Here is a 21,098-nt window from a genome sequence, read left to right as displayed (position 1 = left end):
AGAAGAGATTATACACACTGCAACAGAGTCAGAGTTATAATGTGTGTGTGTGTGTGTGTGTGTATGGGTATTATATTTATGCAACAGGTTGAGTGAAACAATAAGCACACACAAGAGTACAGCATGTTTTATATATATATATACACGTAATATTTTTACGATTCATGCTGTGACTGTAAGGCCCTTCTAAGAGGAGAAAATTCAGGCTTACACACGGCAGGTAGTACTCCACAGAAGTCAATGACAGTTACTGGTCATTCCAGCTTAGAGGGTTGAATGTTGGTCCCTGATCCTAATTTTTTTCTCGTTCTTTAATCAACGTAGCGTCTCAAAATATAATTCAGAAGGCAAATATGGAGGAACAGACACCTGATTGACATTATTATTGAACTATTTGCATCAGGGACAGAAATATTTAATTTCCTTTTTTTCCTGTGGTTTAGGAGACTGCACCACACACAAAAACAGTAGGAATCTTCTCCATAAACACATGTTGGCTCAGGTTAAATCCATTTCCATCTCCAGGGATCCAAGTCCCCGAGAAAAAGTACAAGGAAAAAAAAATGTAAAAAATATCCTTTCAGAAAGGAAATACATGTTCAATGCTTTTCCACAAGGTTTTTATTTTTTTTGCTAAATCTGTCCCTCAATACCTCAAGTACCAGCTATTCTTATACCTTCCCAACCACAAAAAAGGGGAAAAAAAAAAAGCCAAACAAAATAGAAAAGAAAAATCCAGGACTGAGAAAGTGCAAATCTTATTTCCATGTTTTCCTAATAGATTAGTAATTTGTGGCAGCAGTTGAAGAAAACAGATGATGCAGCATTAAACACAAAGAATGCAGCAGATGCTGGGCCAGCCCTGCACATCAGCTGGACCGTGTCAGCAGCCAAGTCAAGGACCACACTTTTCAAGTGGTACAGCCTGGCAACAGCACTCAGGAATACTAGAGAGCCAACCTCTCCCCTCTGTATCCAACGGATTTCAAATTCCAGCTCACCGCAAGCAAATAGAATAGAATCCAGAAGTTTGGAGTCTCAAATGGAGGAGGAAGCAATCAAAGTTACTTGTAAAAATGATAATTGGAGTTAAATTAAACGGAAGACGGATCAATAAACACGAAGACACTGAACAACCGTCCAAAGACTGAAACTTATGTCCCATACTCCACCACTCTGCTCAGGCATTCGCTGTGGCCATGAACCACAGTAATGTAACTGCACTAGGGGTCTGATACCTACAAATTTCTAGGCATTAAAGAGGAGTGAAAAGGAAGTTTCAAGAACTGACTAAAGTTTCCTTGCTTTTATAGGTAATGTCAGATTCCACAGATAAAAATATATCTCACTACAAATGTTTTTAAAATTGTCTACATCCCATTTATCCATCAAACTGTAGTGGTTGCCTTTTTTTCATGGATAAATATATGATTTCAGGAAATTTTAAAAGAGGCCAGATTTAAATGAATGAGTTTATTACAAGGCTACTTATGTTAAATCGCCATTACATAGCATTTCTCATTAGGGGATGCTATCAAGTGTGAGGCCTCAGTTTCAGGAGCTAACCGCAGACACTCATTTGTAGAACTGGAGCCTTAGTTTTACTTAAAAAAGAAATTAAACAACATGGTATAAATAGTTTTTTTTTACTAATTATAGTTTTATAAATTAAATGAAGAGTGTTTTTTGGTTTGTATTTAAGATTTTCGGTGGGAATTTCAATAGCATTCAGTATTGCCTAATATACCTAACGGCAGCGGTGGACAACCGACGCGCAATCAGGGTAATCTGCTAGTGGGCCGCGAGAAGTTTGCTGACATCCGGCAGGCACGCGCCACCTGTAAGCTTCAGTGGCCGTGGTTGCCAGTTCCCAGCCAACTGGGTAGCCGGGAATGCGCACCGGAGGCCACAGGGACATTCTGGCAATTCTGCAGCTCCTCATTGGCTGGGAATGGCGAACTGAGCACTGGAGCTGTGGGCAGCCGTGCCTGCAGATGGTCAATGAAACCAAACTGTCTTCGCGGCCCACCCGCCGCACGCCGAATTTTTTTTAGCCTGAAGGCAACCAGCAGGTTTGCCCACTCACTGCAAACTAAATCAATTAGAGTTTTACTACTGACTTAATGGGAGCAGAGTTAGGTAAACTCTGAGCACTTCAGAAAAATCCATCCTTAATAATAAACTGAATGGGCTCTATCTGTGCTGGTTCTTTTCTATGGCCCTAACAGCTAATGTATGCTAAGAACCTCCAGAAGAGCACTAAGGCCAGGTCTACACTGCGACTTGAAATCGGTTTAATGGTCGATATACCGATTTAACGCTGTATCCGTTCACATGAACGACGTCATTAATATCGAGTATTAAACGGTCCTTAAATCGATTTCGGAACTCTCCAAACGAAACGAGGAGTAGCGCTAAATTCAATAGTGATAACTCGGATTAGGGGTCGTGTGGATGGAAATCGACGTTATTGGCCTCCGGGCGGCATCCCAGAGTGCAGCACTGACCGCTCTGGACAGCAATCTGAACTCGGATGCAGCGGGCAGGTAAACAGGAAAAGCCCCGCGAACTTTGAATTACATTTCCTGCTTGCCCAGTGTGGAGCTCTGATCAGCACGGCTCGATGCAGTCTGAAATCGAAAAAGAGCTCCAGCATAGACCGTACGGAGATACTAGGTCTGATCGCTGTATGGGGAGACAAATCTGTTGTATCCAGCTCCGTTACAGAACACGAAATGCCAAAGTGTTTGAATACAAAACTCCAGGATACACAGCGCTGCGTGACAAGCGTAACGGGAAGCCAGAGACCTCAAATGGACGCTCATGAAGGGAGGGAGGGGGTACTGAGGACTCCAGCTATCCCACAGTCCACAGCAGTCTATGAAATTATTTGCATTCTTGGCTAGCTCCCCAATGTCTGTAGGTTCAAACACAGTGCCTGGCGTGGTTCAGGGAACAGCTCCTCAGTTTATTTCCCCCACCCCACATGAAAAAAAGGGAAAAAAATCATTCCTTGACTACTTTCTATGTCACCCTATGTGTACTGAATGCTGCTGTAGACGGGATGCTACAGCAGTGAAGAGCAGTATCCACTCTTCTCCATCTCCTCCTCTCCGGTGGTAAGATGGTGCTGCAGGCCTGCCCACCATCCACGAGAAACCCATGGCTGATAATTGCTCAACATCGAGAGGCAATTATTCCGGTCCTCGCAGTAGATAGGACAGAACGGCTAATAACCAGCTTCATCATCGAAACTGGGGGCTGAAAATTTTTGAAAGCAATTTGGATTGACTCGCTTGGCAATGAGTCAATTCCTCCCTACGGTTTTAAAATAGAGTCCATCCTGCCTGGACTGTCATAGCCCCGGAGGCTGCCTCCAAGTGCCTCCCCCCGACCTCATTTTATCTCACTAACAAGTTCTGTTTCTTATTCTTGTATTCCTTACAACTTCATGACACAAATGGGGAGGGGCACTGCACGGTAGCCCAGGAAGGTTGAGGAGAGGGAAGCAACGGGTGCGGTTCTTGCAGGGGCAACCCTGTGAAACTGACACGGAGCAGATGTGCTCTCTGATACACTGGATCTCTTAACTTCTATTATTCTAGCAGGACAGTGCATCACTGACCGCTCTGGTCCGCAATCCGAACTCGATGCGAGTGCCGGTAAACAGGAAAAAGCCCCGAGACCTTTGCAATGACATTTCCTGCTTCACGTGTCCAGCTCTGATCACCACGGGTGGCGATGCAGTTCAAATGCAAAAGTAGCTCCTGCAATTTGAACTTACGGCAGATACTAGATCTGATCGCTGTTATGGTGAGACAACTGTTTTATCAGAGCTCCATTAAGAACAGGAGATGCCAAAGCGTTGAAAAAAAAACTCCAGATACACGCGGTGTGTGACAACCGTAACGGGAAGCCGAGACTCAAACGGATGCTCATGGAGGGAGGGAGGGAGGGGGTAATGAGGACTACAGCTACCAGCTCCACAGCGGTCTCTGAAAACTATTTGCATTCTTGGCTGAGGCGCCCAATGTCTGTAGCTTAATACACGGTGTCTTGCGTGGTTCACGGAACAGCTCGTCAGCTCTTCCCCCCCCCAGCACGTGAAAGAAAAGTAAAATAAATAATTCCTTGACTACTGAAAATGTCACCCTCTGTGTATCGAATGCTGCTGGCAGACGCGATGCTGCTGCGGTGAAGAGCAGTAATCGCTCCTCTACCCCTCCCAGTGGTAGATAGTCGCCCAGTGAGTGCTCCTGGCTGAGTCTGGCCGGGGCTCCTGGGTGAAAAATGGGAATGACTCCCTTTTCTGACAGTGGATGGTACAGAACGGCTGGTAACTGTCTTCATCTTATCACCTGGGGCTGAGCTTCATCAGACCCCTCCTCTCTTCTGTGTAAAGAAAGATTCTGAACTGCATGGACTGTCATAGCCCATGGAGGCTGCCTCCCCCTCATTTTATCTCACTAACTACTCTGTGATTCTATTCATGCATTCCTCTAAACATCATGGCAACATGGGCGGGGGGCACGCGTGGTAGCCAGGTAGGTGGAGCACGGTTGCGTTACTTGCAGCGGCTCCCTCTGTGAATACTGACGCGGAGTAGCTGTGCTGTGATACACTGCTTTATATACACTTTATCCTATTCTTGTCCGGACTGACTCTATTTTATTAACCATAAAGGGCAGGATTGACTCAGTCCCAAGTGAGTCAATCCCAATTTTGCTTCAAAAATTTTCACAGGGTTATTATCCGTTCTGTTCCATTACTGATGAGGTAACAAAAAGAGGGAGACGGTAACAGTTTCTGCTGTCTACAGCAGTACTGTACCATCTACCACCAGGAAGAGGAGAGGCAGATAATGCTCTTCAGTGCTGCAGCATCGCTCTATCAGCAGCCTTCAGTACAAAGAGGGTGACATTGTAAGTACTCAGGATGGTTTATTTAACTTTCATTTCTTGTGGGGTGGGGGAAGAGGACTGATGAGCTGTTCCGTGAACCATGCGAGACACCGTGTTGTAAGCTACAGACATTGGGCGCTCAGCCAAGAATGCAAAGTTTTAAGAGACTGCTGAGGACTGTGGATAGCTGGAGTCCTCAGCACCCCTTCCTGTCCTCCATGATCCCCCGCCCCTGATGCTAATGTTAATGGTCGCGAGGGGTTTTGGTAAATGTCGTCAGTCATTCCTTGCTCCGGGAAAACATCAGCAGACAGTCCTTTCGCACCTTTTTCTCCTGGATTGCCTTGCAGAACAATAGCACGCAGCACTAGAGACCGTCCGCTTTTTGTTTTTCCCGTCACCATTTGTGTACTAGATTCCGTGGAGCAGAGGCGACACTCGAGCGCTACACACCAGCATTCAATTGCTTTTGCAATGATAGCAGAGATGGTTACCAGTCATTCTCTACCGTCTACTGCGGAGAAAACTGGCAATGAACATGACGGTTATCTCTCCTTCTCTGAACTGTCCGCTGCTATCATGAGTGCCCCTGGCTAAATCAGCCGGGGGCGCAACGCAAAAGCAAACTTGGGATTGACTCACTGGCCACTGAGTCAATCCCTCCCTTATGGTTTCTAAAAATAGAGTCTGTCCTGCCTACAAGAAGAGTCAAAGCAGCAGAGAATCCTGTGCACCTTATAGACTAACAGATGTCTGTTAGTTCTAAGGTGCCACAGGATCTCTGATGCTTTTACAGATCCAGACTAACACGGCTACCCCTCTGAAAGAAGGTCAAGTGTATTAGAAGAGCGGCAGCTACTCCGTGGCTGTATTAACAGGGGTTCTCCCGCAAGAACCGCACCCATTGCTTCACTTCTCCCAACCCTCCGCAGCTACCGTGGCAGGGCCCCCCCATTTATGTCATGCAGTCGTGAGGAATACAAGAATAAGAACTTAGACTTATTCGTGACATAAACCGGGGGAGGCACCTTGGAGGCAGGCTCCGAGGCTATGACAGTCCAGAGCAGACGTACTCATTTTAGAAAACAAGAGGGAGCGATTGACCTCTGTCCCAAGTAGGCCACTCACTCCAATTTGGTTTCAGAACCAATTGTTGAAGGGTCATGATAGCATCGGACAGTACACTGTGATGCACTGCCAGGTAAACAGGAAAAGCCTGAATCCCCGCGAACTTTTGAATTAATTCCATTTCCTGATTGTCACGTGAGGGTCAGCACACACACAAGAGTGACCACACAGAGCTCAATGCACTGGTAACAATGCAGTCTCCTGATAATCGAAGAAGAGCGCCACTTGGACCATACAGGAGGTTCTGGATCTGGATCGCTATCTGGGGTGAGGACTCAGTGCTCACAGCACTGCGTTCCAAAAGACGAAATGAAAAAGTTTTTGAAAGAATTTCAAAGTCTATGGCTGAAAAGGGCACAGCAAGGACTCCCTGCAGTGCAGAGTGAAAGTGAAGGAGCTTAGACAGGGCTACCAGAAAGCCAGAGAAGCAAACGGTAAGGTCAGGCTCTGAGCCGGAAAACATGCCACTTCTATGCTGAACTACATGCAATTTTGGGGTTCCAGTGCTACCAGTGCCCCACCCTGTCCGTGGATTCAGAACTTTGGGATGAAATACCAAGTGTTTCTTGATGATGCAGCCGAACGGGGAAGATGAGAGGAAGATATGAAGATGACCGTGGTGAGAGCACACAGCAGTCCGTAAACCAACAGCCAGGACTTTTTGAGACCCAAGAATTACAGTCCCTGCGCTCCCAAGCGACAGCCCGACAGTGAGCCATGGAAGCGACCTCGGTAAGTGTCCCTCATTCTGTATCAAACACGGATTAAAACAAGATGGTTTTTTAGATCGCATTGACACCAGGGCTTTTGCTGCAGTCGCAGCCATTACAGTTACAGGAAAATTTCGTTAACATGTCTGGGGATGGAGCGAAAATCTCCAAATTAATCTCCATGAATCGATCGTGGAGGAACTCAAAAAGCCTTATGATATATGAGACATTTCTGGCCAAGGCAGCCTTCTCCGTTCCCCCATAGTAGGTAACTTTTCAACTCCATGCTTTGCAAGACATTTGGTACTGCAGGCATTGAAGGCATTGCACTGAAGGCCATTGCATAAACAAACGATCTCCTTCCTGCGGTGGTATTGTCAGGAGAGAGATATCATCCATTGTTACCTTTGTAGAAAATCAGGAATGTAAATAGGGGGCAGACATGGCGATTTTGCTACCTGGCCAGAGCGGGGGGATGGAGGAGGGATAGCGACGAGTTTTCAGTGTCTGGCAAGCAGATTCTTCCCAGCTCACCAGCAACGGCGCTGCGGGGGGTAAGTAGGGTGATCACTAGCAGCGATCGTATATGATAGGAGCCATGCGCTGTTGGGGATGTGGAAAGAGGGGGGTTTGGGCTTTGCAGGTTCCTCTTTAACAGGAGCAAGCATCTCTATAGATCACGGTGTATATGAACGGCGGAGAAGTCAAACTTTTAAAGCCTTACTTACCATCGCCGCCGTGGATGTACGGTGGCCGTACCTGCGTCCGTGTGTGTCCACACCAGTCACACAGACACTGAATATTTAACGATACAAAATGTAACCTTGTATAGAAATCACATGTGCTCTGTAAGGTGGTATGTTTCTATGTGAAAGAGTACTATCATTGCCTCTGTAAAAGGTATCTTTCCACATACTTATCACCCTGGTTTGCCTTCCCCATGCAGCTGCACATTTCTCTCGCGTCCCTATGCCACACGAGGGCGTTGCTTGTGATACGCGGAGGAGGAAGAAGACGCGAGATGAAATGTTCACAGAAATTATTGAAGTAACACGCAATGAGAGGGTATAACAGAATGATTGGAAGGATGTGGTAGCAAAGTACAGGAAAGATGCCAGTGAACGATCTGAGAGGGCTAAGCAGGAAGACCAGCGTTGCGAGATGCAACGGCTGGATCTGCTGCGTGCTCAAACTGATATCCTCCAACGCATGGTGGATTTTCAGGACAATCGATTTCGTGATCCCACTGTGGACGCGCTAAACCGATTTTATTAGATCTGTTTTGTAATATCGGTTTAAGCTAATTCGAAATAATCGTGCAGTGTAGACGTACCCTCAGAGAAGTGACTAACATCCATTACAATAACAATTATTTTTTATTTGTATTCAGTAGCACACAAGAGCTCTAGTCATTGACTTGAACCCCATTGTACGAGCCGTTTTACAACACAGAACAAAAAGACAAACTACATACAGTTTCAGTGTATTTCTTTGGGGTGGGCAAGAAAAATGGTATTGAGGATTTTTTTCATATTTTTAAAAAATGTAACATATGTATTCTGTGCTATGTCTGTATTTTAGCAAAAGAAGAGGTTGAAGAAGTGCACCTTGAATTTGGAGCATAAAGTGGTGATGGTTTTATTTCTGTGGGAATTTGTCCCACAGTCTTGGACCGGCCCAAGAGAACTGTGTTCTATACAAATGAGCTTCACTATTGCTGTGAAACTGCATGACAACCAAGTGAAACTGACCATAAACAGATTAGATAATTTCTACTCTATAGCTGGAGGCTAACTCCCGCAAATCCTAACTCACAGGAGTAATTTTTATTCTATTGCAGAGTAAGGACTACTCCCTTGAGAAAGGATTTGCAGGACTGGTCCGTGACTGACAAAGAAAACATAAATTAAGGCACTTTAGCATATGCTTGTCAAGTACACAAGACATCTGATTGAGTTAAATGGGACTACTAGTGTGATTAAAATTAAGCATGGGCTTAAGTGCTTTGCTGGATGAAGGCTAAAATGAATTTAAAAAAATATTATTTATATTTTGACACTTGAAAGAGAAGTGGAGCAAAACTGTCGTATATGCTTAACTCTAAGTATATTTGCGGGCAATGTAAAAGGTTCTGACCGTAACTTTTGAGGTTCTTACTTCCGAAGTGTTATAATGCTGTAAAGTGCATCCTTTCAATGTTAATTTATTGTTTGTTTGGTCTTTGTATATGTACATTTGGTAACTGAAAGAAATATTTAACAAAGCTATTATTAAAAAAAAAGTGATTTTTTGACTTTTTGAGCCAGAATGGGCTTTTATACAGAACTCTGTCACAATATTCATAATGTATCAAAGGTTAACAAATAAGTGTTAGAAAGGAAAGTACAAGTTATGCTTATTAAAAAATGAAGAGTTGTCTATTAAAAGATAAAACTTAAATAAGCATTTGAACTAAAATTATATTGGATAAGGCCCAAGACACATTATGATTAGTGATTGTGAATATTTAATATAATTATAACATTCATGCCAATGTTTCATAAATGGTCAAACAACATGGTGACAAATTGCAGGTTCTCTTCTCCCTTCGTCACCCATACAACAAAGTCTTTAGTATACTCATTTTACAATTGCCAGAGGACGGAATCACCAGTCCTCTCTAGGATCTGACAGCGAAACACACTTTACATCCATCACACTATTCACCAAGCACTTTTGAAACTATTTGTTAATGCCCATTCCCCTACTGCTCCCAAGTTCACATCTTAATGGCCGTTTCTTTTGACCACGACCCATAAAATCATTACACAGGCACTTTCATCTACAAAAAGAGGCAAAAAAACTGCTGAACTCAAGAGAAAAATAAAGCAATATTTGGCATGTTACTTAAATGCATTGATTTAGTATAAAAATCTTTCCATTCAATCAGTGTGGATTCATTCAGCTAATGTTTTACTGCACAGAGACTAACTATTTCCATGGTCTGGAATCTTAACAGTATCAATGTGGCTGGAAGTCATGATGGTACATAATAAATCCACTGGATTTTTACCACTTAAGCTAGCTGCTCGCTGTTCAGATAACAGAAGCACTCCTACAACATTTTACAACTACAAAATGCTTTACAAACAAAAGGAAGGCACCAGTAAATTGGACATAACTAATTAATCTTCACACATCCCTGTGAGGCATTATTATCCCCATTTTGCAGTTAAGGAAACTGAAGCAGAGAAATTAATTGACTTGCCCAAGTTGAAAGAGGGAATCAGCAGCAGAGCTAGAATTAGAATTCAGGAGTTCTTGGCTCCTAGTTTTTTGTTCAGAGCACTAGAAGAAATGTATCATAGGGATTAATGAGAAAGGGATTTTCTATGGGGTGAGAAGAGCCACCAAAACAAAACAAGGAGAGGGATTAATTCTGATAGCACTCAGAATACTAAAATCATCCTCATTAGAATTCACTTCCAACAGCATTCTGACGAGCCCTGTACAGAATTTCCTGGATCAAGATACAGACCTTGTTCAATAGAATAGCTACTTTCAGTAAACAAGCACTGGGAAGAACTTGCTGAAACAGATAAGCTTTTTGATCCAATTTGAAAGGAAATACTGTCCCTGTATATACAATGGTTTCGCAGCAAATTCATTAAATCTCTAAATAGATACTAACTTTAAAGGTTATCCATTAAAGAAGAAGCAACAGACTAATTCAAGGTTGTGTGCATTAAATGTTCAGGGGTAGAATTTGTTTCTTCTCTTTTTTTTTAAAATCCCTCAACAGTTTTGTCAAACAAGCAAAATAAAAGGACCTATCTCTCGCTCTCAATTTGAAGGGTTAGTTAAAATTCACAAACCGTATACATTAGAGCTCAATATTACATTCCCACAGTAACTACTTGATTATGATACTCATTAATAGACCACATTTACTACAAAATTTCAAACTGACCTCGGGGCTCCACATATCAAGGGAAGTCCTGTTTTGGAACCAGTTTTGTTATACTTGTTCCCTGAGTTGGTAGAACTCAAGCACATCCTAGGGATGACAGGCCTGGCCTCCAAAAGAATGGGCCAGGCAGCATTACAGATCCAATACTCCATGTGTATTGTCTGGTGGCACATTTACAGAGAGACAGTGGTGTTAATCTAGAAGAAGTTACTCCCTTGGCCAGAAAACCAAACCAGTGAAGACAGCAATCTACTCAGACAGAGTAAATTAATAAAATAATAAAGAATAATTAATAACAGCTTCATCAGTATACACACACAGTGCTGAAATGCTGTCATCTCTTGGCTAATGGGAGCTAGCTAAGTGGTGTACAATGAGATATCCAACACTGGTGAGTAGGCAAATTTTGGACAAGGACAAACATTTGGCCAGCTTATGTTCTGACCCAGGACAAACTCTTGCTCTTACAAACATACCCTGAAATCTTCACTTTCCATTCAAAGGAGACAGGAAAGTAACAAATCAAAAACAGGAAGAGATATGGACAATTAGGAAGTAATTAAGACCATTATCAATACTGTAGCTGATGACAAAAAGCAATTAAGGAAATACTGGGAAAATGTGAACCTATACAGATCAGTGGGTCTTGGTGATTTGTATCCTAGAGTGGTAAGTGAATCAGCTAACTAACTTACTAAAATGCTGATCACCATTTTTGAAAAATCATGGAGCACCCATGAGTTTCAGATTAATTTCGTTTGAAATTGTGTGTTAATTCAAACCTGAAACTCCACACAGAGTTGGAAGGGTGTAAACCACACAGATTTAACCAATTAAAATATTTCGTCAAGCCAAAGTGAAGTGAAACTCCTAGGTTTTGCACAGATTTAATTAGCAATACTGTCCATTATTAGTCTAAATGGAAAATAAAAATGAACGGCCATTAGTGCTTCTACCTCTCTAGGAAATAACTGGTAGTTTCAACTCAAGCAGACTTAACTCTACTTTAAAATTTACGAAGTGTCTAACATTGTGTCTGGGCCTTTTTTGGATTATTTTATTTGTATACATATGTCCAGTTTTCTCTTCAGTCACCAAGTCAGATGAGGCAACACCGGAAAACAACTCGATGTATGTCCCCAAATTATCTTTTAATGTCAAATAATCTCTTGCCTCATGCTTAGCCTCAGTATAATATGCAAAAAAAAAGTTTTAACTCAAGTGCCATATGCTAGTGCATTTTACTGAGAAATTAAAGAATACAAAGACTGCTAATAACATTTTGAATATGATGTTAGCTAAAGACGTTTTTGCAATTATTTCAAATCAAAAGGTGCGTCACTGAGTCCTTTCAAAAAAAAGACACTCTTTGAACAACAGTTTTCCACAAAATTATTAGTTTTTTACCTTACAGTTTAACAGCATGTCTCGTGGTTTGTTTGTTATATTACCTTGTGGTCCATACTGGCTCATCTGAGGCCCATAAGTACCACTTGAATTACTCTGCTGGAAACTACCAATCCCAGGATGCATTTGGCCTCCAGGTGAAGGATGTGGTGACATGGAAGGCCCAGTCTGTTGAGGTGCATATTGGGATATTTGTGGGTTCCTTTGTATGCCTGCCATAAAACCTAGAGAGATAAATAGCAAAACAAAAATATAAATACAGAAAAGGGAGATAAATAGCAAAACAAAAATATACAGAACTTTCACTTTCATATTTCTGAAGACATTTATATTTTCTCTTTAAGGGATCCCTTCCTTATGAAGAAACTTTTTCAATTATTTTCAAAGTAAAGATTCCTAGACAACAGACAGTTATAATTGCTCACCTCAGAAAACAAACAGAACCAGAGACGATGAGCCAAAATCTCTGCTGGCATAACTCCACTGCAGTCAGCAAAGAAGTTGACTCAAATTCCAAAGTCAGGAGATATGGCTCATAAATTTTTATTTTCCAAAGAAGGGCAGTGGAGTCCTACTTATTTTATTTTAATTAAATTGAAAGACAATTTCAAAAACTGAAAGTCTCCAGAAATAGAATTAACAGCAAGTCTGCTCACTGTAATAAAAATAACTAAATTCACCAGGGGAGGGGAGGTTAGCGTCTGACTGTTTGCTGCCAGAATACAGCACTTTTTTGTCCATGCTTCTGTTACCTATGCCACTTATAAGAGCTCCAAACATCACTGAAATGAGGAGCAGGATGTAGCAGTCATAAATAAAGTATGCCTAACGGTCCTCATCCATTCTCCAGATCCTTATTCCACCAATTTAGAGGCATCTATATTGTCATCAACACATCTCAACTGCATACTTTTTTCTTTTCCCTCCATAAATAAAAAGTATTAATGATTTACATTTTTGATATATAGTTCAAGCTACAATCAGCGGTCTAGTAAAATTCACTAAAAATCAACAGCCCTATAAAGTCATAGTAGTAACCCCACAAAATGGGAGGGAAGAGAGGGGATTCCATGGAACTTTTATTTTTCCAATAATTAAAAAAAAAAAAAGAGAGAGAGAGAGAGAGAAATCTTATAAAATGCAGCCCATCAAATGTCTGTACACAGTTACTAGTTCTGCGGGGGTTTTTTCTCTGAGAGTGTCTTCAGTTCTGCTTTTAACTCTGATGATGATGTGCTGAGCAGACAGCAAGTCTTTACATTTGCCTGAAAAAAGGCCTCCTTAACTCAACATTACAGATAAAGTTTTGAGTAACAGAGTTTTTTCACTATTCTTCAAGTACAAATAGAATTACATATAGTGAGGCAAAAGCATGTTAGGCCTTGAAGTTGCATTTGAATAAAAGTTATGTTCAAATACAAATGTCACGCAGCAAGAATATGAAGATATCCAAATAAAAAATGAAATATCTTTTGTTATTTTTTCCTCAAGTACTGCAGACACTTTTGAGTCAATACTCCGTGGGATTAGGTGGTTTAAACTGGCAATTTTACTGCAGTGGAGAGATAGTATTTTCAGATTCTACGGCACAGTATAAAATGCTAGATCCAGCTTGCTGGATGTGTTGATGCTGCCTGCATGCCATATTCAGATTCTGCAGAATGTAAGCGTTCCTGAAAAAAAAATAAGAGTAAGTTTCTGTCCTTCATGACTGCAAACAAAACCTTCCAAATGCAAACGGAATACAAACTCAAGCAGTGTTGTCTTCTGAGACTGGAGAGATCAGATACAAAAGGTGTCTGTTTCCTCTTCGCTCCATTAATCTAATTGGGCAAAGAGGGTTAACGCTAAAGCCTAATGACAGCTTAAATGTCAGATTTAAAGAGAGAAAAATATTACACCATTGCTTGTATTAGTGGTGGAATGGAGAAGGGTAAAAATGAAGCCCACAGATGAGTACTGGGAAACTGGAAGTTGCTGCAGGGAAGGAAATGCAGAAGAATGAAAGAAGGAGAGATACAAAGATAAGGAAGTGGGAGAGAAACAGAGAAAGGAGTTTGGTGAAAAGAAGAAGCAAAAAAAGGGACAGTGGCTCTACCTGTAAGCATATTTTCCCCACTGTGAGATACTGAGTGTGACAAAGTACTGAACATTTAATAAACTATTATTGTAGTGTGAGGAATTGGGTAGTATCCCTTTAAATAGTCTGTGAGCCCTCTAGAGGAAGCAAAACAGTATATACTGTAGTGTGGCAAGACAAATCATGGTAGTCAAGGTCAAAAGAGATGCCTTGAAGACAGGGTAATACCGACTGGTAACTTCCGTACTTCCAGACAGAGAAAATTTATGTGAGTTTCGTATTCAGCTCTGTTTTGAGACAGACTCCTACATTGTAAAATAGTTACTGTACTACACACACAAAACTTATTACAAAAAATCTGTGGTCAGAGGACATCACAGTACCTAATTTAAATCCTAACATAATAGTTGGCATGAAATAAATGTTAATATTTCCAACAGACACCACCTGTATCACACTCCTGGGATCCATTTCAATGAAACATTCTGTACTAGCTGCACTATAAGTCTTTTATTATAAAGATAGTAAACCCACTTCTATAGCCAGTAAGCATATAAAGTACACAGCCTTCCTATTCACAATGGACCTTTTAATCTATATGACATGGTTAACTTTCCAAATGTTGCACTGGCTAAAAAGATTCCTCAGCCAGGCCATTATCACTCCTAATACCTTCTTGTCCTTCCTGGCTATGGTGGACACACTAAAAGGCTATAATTTGTATTGGTAGTGATGGTTTCCACAGGTGATGTGGAGGAATGATTTGCGACAGGGCCTGATGGGTATGTGCAGATACGTTTCTTTCATATCCACTGACACTGGAAGGTCTCCTGAAGAGACTGCAACAAAAATGGAAGGAAGAGTCTCCACCCCAATTGACCTCTTGTTCAGCTTCTAGAGGTTTTGGTTTTGGTTGAACTGGACAGCTCCCGAATCTCTGTCTGACCACAAAGCAAAGGGAGTGGAATCCTCGTCAGCTTTCGAGCTGAGGGACTGGTTCTATTGCCCGCCCCTGGTTTCAGAAGATGTGAGATTTCTCTCAGGATGGTCTGGTGTTTCTTGTTATCTTCTGAGATTGGAGAGGGGAAGAAGTTATGATGTGATGGAGCCTGGAGATGCAGAGAGCGCATCTGTGCTACGTTATCTTTTGTTCCCAACTGTCTGAGACGAGTTAGAACCATGCCCTTAGAAGTGGGATATCCTGCCCCCTAAGGCCTATTTCTGGAGAGAAATAGGTCGTGTTACAGTCCCACTGTTGATGTGGACGGGAAGGAGGGATTGGATTGAGTCTTGATCTGGATTTCCCTGAGACATGGCCATGCTCCCATGGCTCCATGGAGAAGTCCAAGCTTGCTTCCAAATATCTGCAGGAAGCCAAATATCTTAGAAAGTAAATGAGTTAATGATCAAGAAATTAAAGTTCTCACACCAAAAAGAAAAAGTGCATCAATTTTAGGAATTTTATCAAGAGTGGCAGGGAACAGCTGGCATACATTCATTTTTCCTTATTTGCATTTTCCCACAAATGTTCATCTTCATTTTATAACCAAAACAAAAAAGAATAGATTTAAGATGGAGGTTTTTTGATTTTTTTTTTTAAAGAAGAAAAGTAGGATTACATTAGGATTACGTTTGAGCAGGACTGGGGTGGTCAAACAAGTAGATTGCATCAGATGTGTCAGTTTGTATGACAAGTTTGTTACTTTTAGGAAACTGCTGTAAAACAGCAGTATGCTTAGCCTTAAAAAATCACAATGGAAATGTACTCATCAAAAAAAAATCTATTTATTGTAATGTGGAAAAAATTATATTTTACTAGCCATCAAAAGAAGAAATTACTTGCCATGGGAAAATATGCAAGTGAGATTTGGTAAAAGTGAACTATTTAAAGAGAAGCTGAATAAAGTGTATGCTGCTGTATTTTTAAGATGTATAGAAATTTTTTATTTACATATTTCTTTTTAAAGAAATAATCTTTTTATTAAGTACAAAATCCATAAAGGCCTTAAAGTTGCCTTTGCATTTTTCAGGAAACAAGTGAAATTGTAGGAGACTACCTATTAACAGCTATAAAATTAACTTAAGATAAAATACATTTGTACATTCAAATAAAGCATACACCTGAAGTTTTAAATTGGCTAGATACAAATTTAGCAAAATGCAAAAATAAAACACGCAGTCTTTGCTATTGATAATGAAAAATTTTCTTTTCCTTCAGAAAGGGCTAGAAAAAGTAAATGGTATTTTTATAGTATCCTACACATTACTGATACTTATTTGTGTCTGAAACGTTTATCACAGAGATTTACAATTTTACTTTTTCTCTTCATATGTATGTGTGTGTGTATATATATATATATATAAATAAACATGGTACTAGACACTTCATGAACTAATGCACTCAGACTCACTTAGGCCATGTCTAGACTACATGCATTACAGCAGCACAGTAATAGCACTGTAGTGCCATAGTGTAGATGCTTCCTACAGTGAGAGAAGTGGTTTTTCCTTTGTTGTAATCCATCACTCTGAATGGTGGTAGCTAGGTCAATGGAAATTTTTTTCCACTGACATAGCCATGCCTGCACTTGGGATTACGTTGGAATATCTATGATGCTCAAGCAGGGGTGTGAATTTCTCCCTTCTCTTAACTGCTGACCTAACTTTTAAATGTAGACCAGGCCCAATACGTATTTGTACAATGCCCACCGTCACTATTTATTTACTGAATATGGCTACATTCCAGGGCTATCTATCAAGCACTAACCAATTTCCAAACTGCAGTCCTAGTATGTACTGGGCTCTCCTTTAAGATCTGAGAGGGACTCTTTCAATGCTCCATATTTGGTTTGAACTCTGGAGAACCTCCTTCCAGGACATGACACTCAGGGCATGTCTATGCTACAAACTTAAGTCAACCTAATATAAGTCAACTTACAGCCACTGCAGCAATTACTGCGGTGGTCCTCTACCCTCCTTCTGCCAGTGGTGCACGTCATAATGAGGAGAGCTTCCACTGACTTCAGAGGGGCAGTGTGGGGGGGCTGAGAGCCTGGGCTCTCAGCTCTGTGTAGCTCCCCGCTGGGAGCCCAGCTGCCCCCCTAGGCTCTTGGCTCCCTGCTCCCCACCAGGAGCATGGCAGCCACCCAACGGAGAGCTCTGTGTGTGGAGCCTGGGCAGCTGTCAGGCTCTGAGTAGGGAGCTGGGAGCCTGGACAGAAGCTCTGCTCATAGAGGGTAGCCGGGAGGCCACTGGGCTGGAGCTGGAGCTCGCTTCCTGCCCCAGGGTGACAGCCTGAGTCACATAAAAGACTATAGTTAGAATCACATTTTGCATATGATTTTGTTTATTTTTCTTACTTGCCCAGGAGCAGAGATTTTAATAAAAGTTAAAAGTAGGAGGGAGGGCGCATGTTGAATGGGGTTCAAAGAGCTGCATTCCTAAGGGAGAGAGGAGACACAAAATCCTTTTTTGTATTTGATCTAATAAACAATTAACAGAACGCTACATACAAATATTTGAGAAGTGGTACCCTCCTCTGAACTGAAGGGTAGCAATATTATGAAGTGAATTAGAAACAGAATCAAAAGAGCAATGGTGAAGCCAGGGTGCTCAGTTAATGGCCCCTAAAAAGACATCTTCCACTACATGAACTAACAAATCCTGTATTCTAAAAAATGCTGGAGGATCTCAAAATTATATGGGGGAAAAATACTCAGGGTTGATGTAAGCTCTGACTCATCATTCATTCTACAATCAATTCTGAAGCGTTTTGGGAAAAAATGTTTTATTTCTGCCATATCAACTATGCAGAAATCAAATTTCTACATTCAGCTGTTTCATTAGCTAGCATGAACCTCAACTTCTTCTACAAATGCATCAGGATGCCACTAAAAACATTCAGGGTTCTTTGGGCCACAATAACACACAACATGTTTTCTCTTTGGCACCTTGACAATTTATTTTCATCTTGGCATCTGCTATTATTTGCAGACTCATAGCCTTGTTTCTTTGCACCAGTTCAACAAAAGATGTTTCTTTGCATGTGTGAAATAATAGTCACACAACACACCACCTTAGCAAAATCATCTCCTACTGCAAAGACAGCGAGAGCTATTGCTCCTCTTCACAAAGAGGCCAAGTTTCTATCCGGGGGGAGGTGGGGATATTGGATCTGTTGCATTTATTTAAAAAAACATTTTCTATTATGCTTTAATATCTTACAATATCTTCATTGTTTATTTTTTAGCCAGTTTCTCTTGACAATGCCAGTAGCTTTGGGGAAGATGGAAACTAATGACCTAGCTAAGGCTTTAACCCAGGCCCCCTAGTGTTCTACCAGCTGTGCTCTTAGGTTAACTGACTGACTCTCTCTCAGTTCTTTCTCTGATATTACAAAACCCTGTGTAGATATGGCATGCATGATATTTAAATGTCTTCACACCCCCAGCCCTGCTCAGCTACTGCCTTGCCTTGAAATTCATATAAACTATCACTGATACACTGGAATCAGGGGAAGGGTCAGACAGATTACCCAGATGGTAGCTTGGGAAGAAAAATCCAACCTTTCCTTATGCAACTCTTGCCTAATGCTCACTGATGTAAAGTTTAAGTGCAGCACTGAGGGAAGAGAAGCAAAGACATTTGTGGAGTCCTCGACACACTGACACAGGCAAAGACGACTGTTCATGTGCCCCTTAATACACTATTTCACACGCAAACAATGTATTACTGCAGCACACACGGTATATGATGCCTTTTGCCATGGTGCTTTGGAAACTGGGACAACAGTAAACTGTAGTTAGAAAAGAAATCCACAGTAATTTCACCTGGTAGCATGCCTTGAAAAAAACAAATCTGACCACCAATGTGAAAAATTCTAAGGAGTCTGTCTGCTTTATACAACTGACATTTGTCTATTTCCCCCATAACATGCATACTTACGAAAATAAAAGATGAAAGAGTGGAAGGAAGGGCATTTTTCAGTGTGTTAATCTGTAGGGTCTGCAGGCTTTATGGTCAGAACTTCAGGTCTGAAAAATTTAGTGTGTTGGAGACTCAGGTTCAAATCTCCACTGGATTTCTTAGCGCTTCCCTCTTGTGAGGTAAATATACCAAATTCCATGAAGTATGCAGAGTTTTGAGGACAAAACCATAAATATATGCAGTGTGTCCTGTCTGTCTTACATGGACATAAAATGTTATGTGACATTTTTCATAAATGAAAAATTAGCCCATTGACTTCAGCCCCAAAATGTCCTTGTCCTCACACTGTTGTTTCTGGTAGCAGCTCCTAAGTGATAAATATCTATATCGCAGTTTGCAAAGCCATTTGGGATCCTTTAGAACAGTGGTTCCCAAACTTGATCTGCCGCTTGTGCAGGGAAAACCCCTGGTGGGCTGGACTGGTTTGTGTACCTGCCGCGTCCACAGGTTCAGCCGATTGCGGCTTGAACCGCAGCCACTGGGAGCCGCGATCAGCTGAACCTGAGGTCGCAGCAGGTACACAAACCGACCTGGCCCGCCAGGGGCTTTCCCTGCACAAGCGGCGGAACAAGTTTGGGAACCACTGCTTTAGAATGAAAAGACCAAAATAAATATAAGCTATTGTTAAATATATTACTTAGATCTCAGATAACTTATGGATTGACTTAAAAAGAAATAGGGAGCTTAGATTAGCCATTCATTATTTTTAGGTAGGCCTCGTATAAAGATTAATTAAGGTAACGTAAATACCAAATATCTTTGAAAGTATAATGCTGCTCAATAGGCAGACCAGAGGCAGCTCAGGTGTCACAGGCCATGATAGGAAGCTGTCCCAAGGATAGTGATAAGACTCAGTAACTTTACAGTAAGCCTGGTGACAGGAACGACGACTGTCACTTTGTCAAGTTCTTCATCAATGACTGGTTGTGGCTTATTTCACTCCCAGACCCCAGAGACAGAGAATTCAGAGGCTGTCTAATGAAGTCAGTGAAACTTTTCAGTAGAGGAGTCTCAGCGTTAGCAACTGTATAAACTCCCTTAGACTAATTCAATTCCCCTCCTCTAACCTCAAAAAATGACTTCCCAATTTAATGTAAAAGACGAAATAAAGATTCATTCTCAGTATAACTATATTTAAAATCAGCAAGAAAAGAGCAATGACCAGATGGTAGTGTTGTACAAAATTTATCTGGAGATTTGGTTCCAGGTTTTGATTGTACCAGTCTCATTATTTATCTGAACCTCACTTCTGTGGTTATGAAGTTTATTAAAGTGGCTTATTATCTCTCCTAAAACATTCCCATTCAATTCTTCTTGCAAAAAGACAATACTGCTGTATATTTAGCATCATGCCATAACTTATCAGTTCACTTCAAAGCTGAAGCTGGCTGGTAAGGGAAATATGTCTGATATCCAAATCCAATCTGAACCCCACGTCCATCAATTGCTGAAATTGGCATTTGGATTCTTTAAGAATTAACTTGGTTTGGCATCGTGCATCACTTAAAATATTGTAAAACAAGTAAAGGAACAGTTTCCCTTCAACATCTGCTATGCAACAGGCCAAAGGCCATTCAGACTCTAATAGCCCAAAGCAGAGGACAAAGCAGAGACTTTGCAACCCAGCTCTCCTGATTATTCATATGACTTGCATCTAAAGTGACCAGACAGCAAATGTGAAAAATTGGGACAGGCCTATATAAGAAAAAGACCCCAAAATCGGGACTGTCCCTATAAAATCGGGACATATGGTCACTCTACTTGCATTATTCCAGAAAAAAATGCAGAGGTAAAACAACCAGACATACTGATGACACCTTTCTCCCCTTAAAGTTGTGTGTGAAATAAGTGCTCAGGAATGTGACAGTGCTGTTCAGAGTCATACAAAGAGCCAAATTCTTCTCTAGTGCAAGCTCGTAAAACCCATGCTCACTTCA

At 41.3% G+C, this 21,098-nt stretch overlaps 1 protein-coding gene across 17 annotated transcripts in view; it reads right to left on the bottom strand.

The window, feature by feature from the left end:
- Window positions 1-21,098, bottom strand: part of ARID1B (AT-rich interaction domain 1B) — a 446,074-nt gene that overhangs the window by 92,390 nt on the left and 332,586 nt on the right. For all 17 annotated transcript variants that reach the window (XM_032799678.2, XM_032799682.2, XM_032799685.2 and 14 more), the window contains one exon: window positions 12,140-12,319. In XM_032799678.2, coding sequence (XP_032655569.1) covers window positions 12,140-12,319 — 180 coding nt within the window. The remainder of the gene's footprint in view (window positions 1-12,139; window positions 12,320-21,098) is intronic.

Source organism: Chelonoidis abingdonii, chromosome 3 (genome assembly GCF_003597395.2).
Source record: "Chelonoidis abingdonii isolate Lonesome George chromosome 3, CheloAbing_2.0, whole genome shotgun sequence".
NCBI classification, from domain to species: Eukaryota; Metazoa; Chordata; order Testudines; family Testudinidae; genus Chelonoidis; species Chelonoidis abingdonii.
This window is presented reverse-complemented; position numbering and strand designations above follow the sequence as displayed.